Source organism: Lytechinus variegatus, chromosome 7 (genome assembly GCF_018143015.1).
Source record: "Lytechinus variegatus isolate NC3 chromosome 7, Lvar_3.0, whole genome shotgun sequence".
Taxonomy (NCBI): Eukaryota; Metazoa; Echinodermata; class Echinoidea; order Temnopleuroida; family Toxopneustidae; genus Lytechinus; species Lytechinus variegatus.
Window position 1 is genome coordinate 22,329,089 of NC_054746.1, and position 12,403 is coordinate 22,341,491.

Consider the following 12,403-nt stretch of genomic DNA (forward strand, 5'->3'; position numbering starts at 1 on the left):
TTTTAAGAAATTAAAGAAAAAAGCCCCTCCCCATCCCCCCCAAAATCGAGTACATTCATTTGTATTGTGGGCTTCCGGGAGGTCTAAAATTCCTTGATAGGGGCATGTTTATAGGGTTTATATTTTTCAGGGGATAAAATAATGAGAAAATAGAATACACAAATCTGAATTTTTAAGGGTCTAATATTATGAAAGCTTGTGTGTTTAAACAACCTGTTTGGCCTATTGAGGAGGCTGGTCTGGTGGAGACTGGACTGCAAGAGACTGGTCTGGTGGAGAATAAACTCACCTCTTCACCAATGACAGTGATCCCAGGGAAACGGGTCTGAAGGGATGATACAATACACCGCTGAGCCTTTCGATCTGCTTCTGTCTGTGGGTCATCTTCTCGCTGTAAATAAAAAGGATGGACAAAAAAAATTAACTTTATAATCCCTTCATCACACAAAGAATCATTGAATCATTTGTTCACTACATTTGAATGAGCCCACATATCAGACAACATTCATACTTTTGAAATTATGAGAGATATCGTTAGATATTAAATAAGCTTATGTACATGTAAGCAAACACTACAAAAGAAATCAACAGAAAGGTCAAATACATGTACAAGCTGGAGACACTTCTTCACTCAGGATACCACCAACAGAGACCATCTGCTTGACAGGTAACACTGGTTTTGAAATTACATTTGTGATATTTTTCACATTTTTGGAATTTTTTAAGTACAGTAACTATTCAAGTTCTACAAGCATAAGCGAAATATTATCAGCCAGCTACATATAGGTGCAGAACTACAGAACTTTCATTCCAATTAACCTGTTGGAGACTCAATGATTTTGGTAAAACACATTTTCCACAGAATCCAGCTAGCATATCGTCAGCAGTCATCCGAACGGTCATACCACACATATGACAGAGCAAAACCATTTTAGAAAAAATTGACTTCAAAGTTTACTTTAATTCACACACTTTGTTCCCCAACCTCACAATGGTTGGAAATACCAATATAATTGCTTGACATTGGTAACTTTATTTTTACACAAAACCAAGAATCCGAGAGAATATCGCAAAAGAGCTACATTCTTGAAATTTTGATTTGAGCAGTTTAGATTTTCAATATACAAAAATGGCAAAGGGGATACAACAACCCTGACCAGGATTTTAATGCACGCAATCAAGCAAAACATATTTCTCTTCCATGTGCAAAGTCAATGTATTGCAGATACAACAGTTTGGATGACTGCGCATTTGCATATTAAGTGCGTGCAGCTATTGTTTGCTTTGCTACAGTACACAAGTCCAATTGGATCTGCATATTTTATTAAAAATTTGTATGACAATGCCGTGAAGACTTCTTTTGTTACCCTTTTTTGTTCTTTCAATGAAATGAATAGTTGGAATGAACGAACAAACAATGGTAAAGGCCCTCTCTTAATGAATTCACACATCTTTGGGCATTTTAATCAGCTGCTACCGTCCAGTGTCATTCCTTTCAACTGCACAGATACCCTGAAATATTGAATACAAGTATTTATAGAAAGTGGAACAGTGTAATATTGCCCTGATCCATACAGAGCGTCTAATAATCATCCTACCCATATATGATGTAACAGGTTAAGGGAAGTATAAAACCCTGGGAATAGTACAGAGGGTAGTGCATGTCACCATCATCGTCAGCTTCTACGAATATTCATGCCTAGATGAATTTCCTCCACTCTCTCTCTCTCTCTCTATCCCTCCCCTCAGTCTGCATGTCTTTGAGAGTGTGTCTCTCACACACTGTTCCATTCTCCATCTCTCCATCCCATCTTCTCCCATCCTACATCCCTACACGAGTGTATGGATGAACACTGTGTGTGTACGGAGAAGCCTGGGAATGGATAAGTGCTGTTATTGCAGATGCTCTACGAGCAGAAGCTTTCCTATCACTCGGCCAAGCGGCTTGCCTCTGATGATATCACGTATCACCACGGGAACCAGCAGTGACGTCAATTGGCCCAAAATAGCAGCGTCGATCAGGTTTCGGATCCCCGATTAATTTTAGAAATGGCAGAGCTAAAATTAAAACACGCTGCCGTGGCTACGGTGTTTCCTTTGCGGCTTTTTATAGAACAGCCGACAAAAATAGATGGTAAGGCTGGACAGAAATATCCTGTTGGCTTTGAGGGAGTAAGAGCAGGAAAATAATGATTTCATGATGGTATGTGAAATGATTCAATTGGGCATGAAAAGGGAGCCAGACTACTGTGAATTCTCAAACTTATTTGGAGACAATTTTCTGCAGACTAAAATTGTCTCAGTTGGAAGCAAGAAAATTGCAGTTATTTTAGATCTCAGAAAATACTTGTTAAACATTACTGGAAGAAAAACAAAAGTCATGACAAAATATTTCAAATCCATAGTTGACTACCACTTACTCATGGGCTGTCCTTATAAACATGAGCATAATTCAAACTAAAGTGCACATGTTAAGCTGTAATTTTAATTTAAATTGTAAAGAGGAGTTTAGAGGACTCTTTAGAAATGTATTAACATGTATGCGACTGTTTTATTGCAGGTTTTCAGATTTTTGTCTCAACTCTTGCATGCATATAATATTGCTACCAACCTGATTGTTACAGCAAATCACTATAGAGAATTCTACTGTTTGACAATAGGATTACACAATGTTGACTGTCAAAATACTGCACTTACCTAAGCTCTTATTGGGCTTTAGTTTCAAACACTCAGTAACAATCACTCACGCTTGAACAATATGACTAAATCAATAAAGTAGTCTACTGATGAATTCATCACCTGGCTAAAATGGCAATTCACTATGAATGCCTGACTCACTACATGTAGTATTAGCCTAATAAAGTGTTCATGTTCATGGATTCATTAATCATTTCAGTTTAATAATACAAAACTGAACAGACATTTCATTTCAAAGAGATCATTATATACCATGCTTACTACAGTAGATGTGGACGTATTATTTGTCAAAAGTGACAAAACCTGTTGAATTTCCATTTTTTCAATGCTAAATCCAAATATCCAGGGTACGCACAGTATGTAATGTATCTAGGTTAAACTTACATGTATATTAAGATATTTCTAGAAGTGGTTGGTATATATATGTATATGTATGTATATATATATATATATATATATATATATATATATATATATATACATGTCATCTTAGTGTCGGATAAATGCACACATAGATGAAATGTGTGCATTTAAATGGCACATGAATATACATGAGATGCAGCATGTACAGTATATACAAATATGACCAGCACATCATGAAAAGTATTTGATGAGTTTTATCTCTGATAAATAGTGGCATAACTGTACATGTACCCCTCTGGGAAAATTACTCTCATTACTCAATAATGAACCTCTGAATCTAAATTCATAACATTAAATGAAGTATACTGAATTACACACTTGTAGCTTGATACCTAACATGTACTGTATAAAGCTAAAAACATGAAGTGCTATCAAACAGGGTAGTATCTAAACTAAAAGGCTTTCCATCAGATATTTAATGTATATTACACAATCATATGCCATATGATTATGGCATGTGTGCACTAGTTGTAAACCTCTAAATGTATGTTTGTGACAGCATATAATAGTGCATAATACTAGAGAAGCATACTCCCTCAGTAACTTGCATACATCTTGAGTACAAATCTAGCATACCAAGTTAAGTCTATTTTGGGTTCATAATCATATACAGAGCTCAGGGGGAAGGGGGAGAAAAAAAATCCACTGAGCACTGGTAATTCAACACTACTACGTGAACTCACATCGTGAATAAAGCTTTTTCATTTGGGCTCCCAGTCTACTACTACGATGGTCTATTTTTAGCCGTCACAATGCGATGCCTACGTCTCTACATGAAAGGAAAGGGACAGCCAAAAATAACCACGGGATAGTTGCTCCATGTACACAACTGTTTACCGGCGGAATATGGGAAGAGAGAGGTGGAAAACCTTACTGAAATGTGCTCATGCCTATAAGCAACTGAAAGACAACTCTACGTCATTAAACAACATGAATTCATTTTGAATGGGTCTTCCTGTTTCCTGACCGAGGAATTCAAGAATGAACAAATTGCATTTGAAAATAAAGAAACCATTGCAATGCAAATTGCACACTCAAAAAATATTTGTGCAGCTTGGAAGGAAATATAGAAAGTGATGAAGGGAATGTTTACAACGTTATATGTAAATGAAGATGTTGTGTTCGATGGTCTATCAACAGATATGAAGAGGAATTCCAACAAAAAGGGATTTTGTTTTTAAAAGAAAGAGAGAGGAAAATTAGTGAAGTGGAATGGTAAAAGTTTGAACGAAATCTGAAAATAAACAATGAAAGCTTTGAATTTGTTCAGAGTATAAAAAGTTGAAAACCACCAGCAATTGCACCAGGATATTTTGATACGGTTATGATGTCCTAAATGTGAAATAGTTTTTTTCTCAATTGAATTGTGAGTGTATTATAGAACCCATTCTCATTACGCTTTCTAAAACCAGTTTATTGGAAACTGGATCAGGAAACCAGTTTGGAAGATCGCTGTGCTAGCGTTCCCATTTGATCACCCGAAAGTGGCTATCAAACTCACTTCACGTAAAAGCAATCTTGCTGCTATGGGATAAAACGTTTCGCGCAAAATTTGAAACTGCATCGTAGGCATTCTACATGTACAGTGTAAAGATTAGCACGCAAATAAAACATGCAAAGATTGCTTCCCCAAAGAACGGTTGTGTCCTCACTTACGCTAAAACCAGTTTAACGAGGCAAAGCGATCTGGAAAAATACATCGCGTGGTGGTTTTATGAAACGGTTTGGAAGATTCCTTCCAAGATCGCTTTGACTGTTCTCATTACACATTTAACTAGTTTCCAATAAACTAGTTTTGTTAAGGTAGTGAGAAGGGTGTCATAAAGTTACACTAAACAGACCTCTCCAGTAATACTCTTCGTCTTTCCCCCCCCCCCCCTTTCTTTTCCTCTGCTCCTCTTTGTTCTCACTACTTATAAAATCACAGGTTTCACTCGGAATAACTTCTTTTTTTCTAATGATAGATGATAACAATCTTTTGCCACCCAAGGGAATGAGCATTAAAAAACACACAAAATCCTGAAAATTAATAAAATGACAAAGACATAACTTAATCATTATCATCACTTTGGAGACAGAGCCTGTATTTTTGCAGATCCTGTCTATGTGAAAAATATGCAATATCATAATCACTCAGTGTTCTGTGGGTCAGAGAAAAAGGACAAAATTATCTCCAAATTCAAGATCATAGCTTCTGTCTTTTGTGTGATACTAAACGTGTTCAACGTTTTTCAATTAAGGTTTGAGCATTTTTGGAAAAATATCTTAAAATGACAGTGGCTATTAATAATATAGGTACTTGAAGCTGATTTCAGTAATGACCTTACGTTCTTCTGATCATAATGTTGCGCCCTTGTCTTCATAAAACTTCTAGCCACTGTCTTTTTAATGTTCATACAAGGACAAATTCTAAGCCTTGTTTGAATCAATTTTTTTAAACACTTCATTACAAATACAGCATGATAGTAATAAAAGATATTTTGAGACACGCTTGCTAAAAATACATCCAATTGCTTCGGCTACAGTATTCACAGCACCATCTATTCAAATGGAAAAGTGCCCAATGTCCTTTGCCGAACTGAAGGATGCGACAGCGGTGACGGCGGCAGTGGCGTGAATGGGGATGCATGCTGCTGTATGTATCCCATTCCAATGTCAACATACCCATTTAGCACACACCCTTTCAGCTACACACACTGTCTGTCAACATTACCAGTAGCATCCATCCTATCTAAAATAATGTTTGACAATTTGTCTAAAAATAATGCCTAGATGGAGGAGTAGCCATGACTTCATCGCTCTTCTCGTATTTAGCGAACAGGAAGTGCTATAAAAAGATGCCAATCAAAGGAGGGTCTTTTTAATCATCAGGTACAGGTTACAGTGTTGGAAGGATAGGATATCTGTGTAACATCACAGAAAAATGGAGACAATGGGGCCAACTTTTCAGAAAAAAAATACAGGAAATACATATAGCCCAACGACTGAGGAAAAGAATGGTTACAAAAATATATTTCAAGCAAATGTTTATACATCAAACCAAAGATATTTCATTTAATTTAATTTCTTATCGATCTTAGTCTTTTAAACAAAGATTATTCCCCCATTTTTTTCTTTCTGTTTAGTTTATGGGTCACATCCATAACAGCAAGCAAAACCCAAAAAAGCTTCTTTATTTCCTTATCAACTCAACCTCAGCTCACACTTTGAAAGCTGAAGATGCTTTAAAGTAAGCATAATTTCGTAATATTAGTTTTTGGGAATGAACTGTTATGGGTTCAAAAAATAACCTGTACTGCTAGAATTTAAATATCATTATTAATAATATTCAAATTCTAGCAGTACAGGTTTGAACACTACAAGGGATTTTGAAAGTTGGCATTACTCCACCAGCAAGTCTATTCAATAACATACACAAGACTAAGGTAATGGGTGCCAGCAAAATGGTATTAATTTCCTGTTCAGATGAATGATTAATTCCAAAAGTGTTTAAGAGGGGTATGCATCATAATGCATGTGTAAATTACAGGGATGATATTGTGAATTTTATGTACATCCTATAAAAATTTGGTATCGTTTGGTGATTATTACATCTAAATGGAATTTGCTACATCACACTGTGAACTGCAAATTATACTTTATTATATTTTGTTATGTTTTGCTACCCATATTTTGACCTGCCATTTTTTTTAATGAAAGTATGAAATGATGGACTTGCTGTGACCGTATGTCTGCTACATTGTCTTGAACTTGAATACAGTCCTGATTAAACAACATCAGCAACACTTGAATATCAGGAGGGATTTCTGAAATATGACTTCCATGTACATGTATAGTGATGCACAAAAACAAATAAACAGTATTATATGTACAGTGAATTTAAATAGGTGCAGATTGGAAAGGGGCAAGGATCTATAAATTGAGCCTGTCATCCCTTTGGGAAGTAACTTTTTTTCTCTTGGCAGTGGGTGTCACTGTCAAGTTTTTATGCAAGTTTTCGTTTTGTAGCAAATTACAACCTTTTTGAGTGATTTTTCTTTTGTTAAAAATTTGAAAGCTATCAGCTCACTTTTCCTTCTGCACCCCCCCCCCCCCTCGTTGAAATCTTGGATAAATATGAAATAAGCGCGGGTTCAAGCCTACATATATCTTCATCATAATGATTATGAACTTGATGAGAAAATGTTTGAGGTACAATTTGAAGCTCTACAAAACGACAAAAATTTCCTTATTAATGATTTGAAAACATTGGCGGCAGAAGGCGAACAAATTAGGGGGGGTCCACCTGAAATTTTGGGATGGACACAGGTAAAAAATTTGACAAGCAAAAAAAAAAAAAGGTTATCATTATCAACCAAAATTATAGGGGAGGACCACAACAATTTTAGGGGGGTCCACCTGAAGTTAGGGGGGGGGCGCAGGAAACAAAATTGACATGCAAAAAAAAGGATCTCAACAAAAAATTTAGGGGGGACAGGTCCCCCCCGCCCACTTCCCGCCGCCTATGTTTGAAGAGAACCTTGGGCTGGAACACAGTCATGAAGAAGGGATTTTCACACACACTTTTTTTATCAACTGCATGTACATGTATGTACCTTACTTCAACAGTCAATATTCTTTTTTCTTGACAATTATTAAAAAAATGTTCTGCAAATAATAAATACAGAGATCTGTAAATATGAAATATGCTGAGTTCATCTACAAATACAAATATCAAGTAGGAGTTGTGTAGTCTGCGGACGCATACCCTGATTGAAACTTCAATCAACAAGTGGGTCTCAAAACAAGTCTAGCACAAAAGCAAATGGTTTCACTTTCAATGCAACACAATACACAGTTTAATACAACCCTTGGTAGGCTTAAAATTCAGACAACCTTTGTGTCATGACATATCAAGGGCTTGTCCCTACAATCGAGCAATTGTGCTCATTATATTTACATATTTTTAAATCAATGATTGAAACTGTTTTGCTTCATTTTTTCCCCTGTCACCACCAGCAAGTAGGCCTACATACTTGTATGATGTACATGTATCAAATTTGAAGATTGTCTTGACAAGATTTCTATCCCCCCCCCCCCCCCGAAAAAAAAAAGATTCATAAGTTTACTTTAAGTTTCATATTAAGATGGTGAACTTCGTGAAATAGTAAATTTGATGATGACTTACAGATAACACAGTCATACAAGTCTAGAAATTAAGGAAATTAACCTGACTTGTTCAAACAACACCAACTTGTTGAACTTTAGTCAATTAACTCATGGCAAAGTATTGACTTTGTGTGCATGTTTTACATTATCTTGTTTTTCAACAGTGATATTTGAAGAACCAATCTTAATATTTCAATGTACATGTACACGTACAATCACTGCATAATTACAAGAACTCCTTCCGATATGAAAAATCTACATGTAAGAACAATCAGGTGGCAGATAGAGCAGGCCAACTACTGTACATGTACAGTATAGCATATTTCTCAAAACTCAAGTCTTTGGAGTGATTTTCACTTTCAGTATAAAATTCAAGATAAACACGTTTAATGTCTTGGATGTCCCTTGTTTTCTTGTAGAAACACTGTTTTACAACAAATCACTTTTTCAATCTATATAGATTTATCAGCAAACAATCATAGACAATAAACCCCCCTCATAATTATACTATACTGTAAACAGTATAAAGGAAAATCACTATAAAAAGCAAGTAATGGAAAATAATACACTTCCAACTCTTAATGCGATAGCTTCTTGAGTTGTTCTTTAAGAAATTTTCAATCTTTCATTATAAAATATATGACTTTAATTTTTGCACCAAAAGTGGTACCAAGGGTGTATGCACCCCCTGCCCTTACTAAATAAAAAAACATTGTGTAAAAATAAACATTTATTAGTAAATTTATTATTAAAAGGATGAATCACTTCCTAAAAAGAATAAAAAGAACAAACATGACAAAATTTTCATAATCTAAGATGAAATTCGCTCTCATGCAGACATGAATTGCGAGTTCATTTTTACAAGGACTATCAAGTAACTTTAATTAATGTAAGCAGCCTATCCAAATTTGTTTACAATGTTAGAAGTCCCTCTCCCTGAATCTCATTTTTCTTGGTGGAATGATTACTTTAACTTGAACTTCCCTGTCTGGGATGAAATTACTATGAGAAATCTCAAACCACAATTGATACCTGTCTACACTTCTTTACAAAACCTTTTTTACAGAGTGATAGCCCTCGACGATTTTCTTTTTAATACTGTATAAAAAGAAAAGATTCTCCTGTTTGCTCCAAATTTTACCAATTCACCATAAATGTCCTTGCTATTGTTTAATTCATGTCCTCAAATACCAGCGTTGTGGCAAAAAATGGTTGATTTAATCATCAGAAGGAAAAGAAAAATATAGTCTTGTCAGACGGTGTTCAGGGGGACTCTATTATATCATACATTTTATATTGTTACAATATTTGATTTATCTTTGCAAATTTATATTTCTGACTTAAAATACTTTGAACCTTACTTTAATAATGAGCATTATTACAAAGAAATTTATATACAACATTACTATAAAGAAAGGTCAACTTTCTGCTCATTTTAAAAAATGGAGGTTTGAATTTTGTACATTCTCTGTCTGTACACTTTATGCACAGATATACAGTAAATAAAAATACATTCATTACTACATGTATGTATGGTCATAATTCTCTTGAATTATTTGTAATTTTGTGTTGATTATGTCATTTGTTCTTATATTCTCAATAAATACTTTAAAAAAAATCCAAAAATTAATAAATGTGGAAAAACTTGTTCATGAAACAACATTTCCTTCCCATGTGTGTATTTGCAACATTTTAAATTGCTGTGAACATGTACATGCACTTATCACAATCGGTAATGTCAATGACATTTGTTGACCATAGTATCCATGATACTAACGAGCTTCACTTCTTAGGGGGTCCTAAAACCATTTTTTTATAATGTTAAACGATACTGCGAACTTGAATATATTTCCAGATAAATTTTATCATGTGCAATGAATTGAACACACTATGACAATGAAGTCTATACTGGGCCTGGCCTTACTATGCACAGTCAGTGAAATACTGGGATGTGACTCGTGTACAGTAGGCAATGCAGCAGTAAGATCAACACACATACGTGAGCCATAACCCCTTGGGATGACATAGCAAAACCTGTACATCTGCCTCACCTGGTTCTTGAGTACAACTCCAAGGTTTCCAGCCTTCATGATATCTCGAATGATCATCCCCGCCCTACTGGCTATAGCATGGGATGCTGACATCACCTGCATGAGCAGAGGCACACCTGATGCTGCTGCCGTCGAGGACATCTTTACCTTCAACACCTACACTATCAAAAGGAAGCCAAGATCACACTACAAGGATGAGCGTTTCCAAACTGCTTGTCCCAAACACGCCTTGAAGAATGATGGTTCGTGCTGGTCGGGTATGTACACTCCTCTGTCTGAGTGACTGTGTACGAACACTATCACAAAGCTTGCTGGTACTTACGGCAATTTATTGTGTACCTATCCATCCAGAGCTATGGCACTTGTTTGCTCTCCCCAACCTGACCTTTGTTCCTTTAAAAGTTATAGTAGTATATAGGCTCCTCCTCCGATTACAAGCTTGTAACAGGGGAACACACAGATATTAAAAGTTAACTATGACAGCTGCACTCCCAGGGCCTTCCCACAGGGGAACTAAGGTTCAAATGGGCTGTCCCAGGCCAGGGGTATCACAAGATAGACACGCCCATTTCAAAACTCAGATGTCTCTTAAAACTCTTGGAACAAATAGGATGTTAATCTATCCAGATATGAGATTTATTTGAATAAACTAAGAAATTAAGCCAGCTTAATAAACTTTATTTGAATAAACTAAGAAATTAAGCCAGCAAATCATATCAAATGTTGAAAGCCTACATGTATCTTTAGTTTTGGTTAATCCACCAAAGGTGCATGTCACCAAGGAGATATCACCTCTGATATCTCCTTGATGTCACTACCCCAATTCATTTGAGATAATGTGAATGTTTGTGTCATAAATATTGTGTTTACATGTGATCGGCTTTTGCATCAGCTTTTTCATAACGTGTAAATGCGATTAACTTGCATTGGCTCTCGGTGCAGAATCGGCAATTTTGCACCACCAAAGTGGAAGGTTCAGAACCACGAGCCGATGCAGAATTGGCTTTTTTACTACATGTAAACAGAAAGCCGATTCTGCATTGGCAATTGGTGCGCATTTCATTTACTTTACCATTGTGACGTAATTGTAAGTGCACGGATCCAGCGTTGTCTTTATTATGACGTATATTGTTGGTGAGCGTATCATTTCAGGTTTTTGACACGCGAGCTGTAACAGCGTGTAAACGCGGTGCAAGATAAACAAAAAGCCGATTCTGCATTGGCTTTTGGTTCTGAACCAAAAGCCGATCACATGTAAACACGGTAAAAATAATAATCAAGTGAAGGATGTAAAATGAAAATGTATTTTAATGGATAAATTTACTGATTTACTCAAGATTTACATTGATATAAATAAAATATCTGGGTATTTTTGTCTAGTTTTTAGAAAAAGCTGTTGTAAAACATGGAATGAGCAAACAATTTTAAAGATGTAATCACTGTAGCTTTATATACAAATACTAAATTTGTAAAGCTATTTGAATTCTAACAGCTTAAAAAATTCTCAATTAAATTCTAAAAGCTGAAGAAACATCCAATGAATGCTGCACTTTTGTATACTTGAATATAAGACGATACTTGAGTATAATATTGAAATACAGTTATTGCACTTTCTTATGACAGAGATTTGACAATACATGTATCAAAATAAGTGAGCCAAATCAGGGATCGATATGTATCTGTTAACTTGCTTGGTAATAATCTGCATACAGTAAAGCATTCTGGTATGTTACAAGCGCGATTACACACAAAAATCGCAATATTAATTGTCTTCGTTTTTTTTCTTCTTTTTTTGTTGAGGGGGGGGGGTTAAATTGTAAGACATATCAACCTTGTATGACGTACCCAAAATGACAAAAATATGTATTTGTTTACAGAGAATCTTATTTCAAGTGGGATTCGACAAACCCATTTGATTGAAATTGTGTGACTTAATGGTTTTCAATGAGCTTATGTCATTCTGACTCTAAAATAAACACAATACATGAATATAAACTTTTTGATTAGTACACTCTGTATATTAGGGATTTTCCCTAAGTTGAATGCTTAATAGAGAAAGCAGCTTATTATTTTCCCCCAGTGAG

The 12,403-nt window shown here is 35.5% G+C and overlaps 1 protein-coding gene across 2 annotated transcripts in view; it reads right to left on the reverse strand.

Annotated features, from left to right (window-relative positions):
- LOC121418763 (3'(2'),5'-bisphosphate nucleotidase 1-like) overlaps positions 1–12,403 on the reverse strand; it is a 37,347-nt gene that overhangs the window by 14,303 nt on the left and 10,641 nt on the right. The window contains exons 1-2 of one of the 2 annotated variants that reach the window (XM_041612860.1): positions 10,320–10,682; positions 290–391 (exon numbers count right to left, since the gene is read on the reverse strand). In XM_041612860.1, the coding sequence (XP_041468794.1) occupies positions 290–391; positions 10,320–10,460 (243 nt within the window). In that variant the 5' untranslated portion in view covers positions 10,461–10,682. Of the gene's footprint in view, positions 1–289; positions 392–10,319; positions 10,683–12,403 lie in introns of those variants that run through there. The other variant, XM_041612861.1, reaches the window with a different exon arrangement.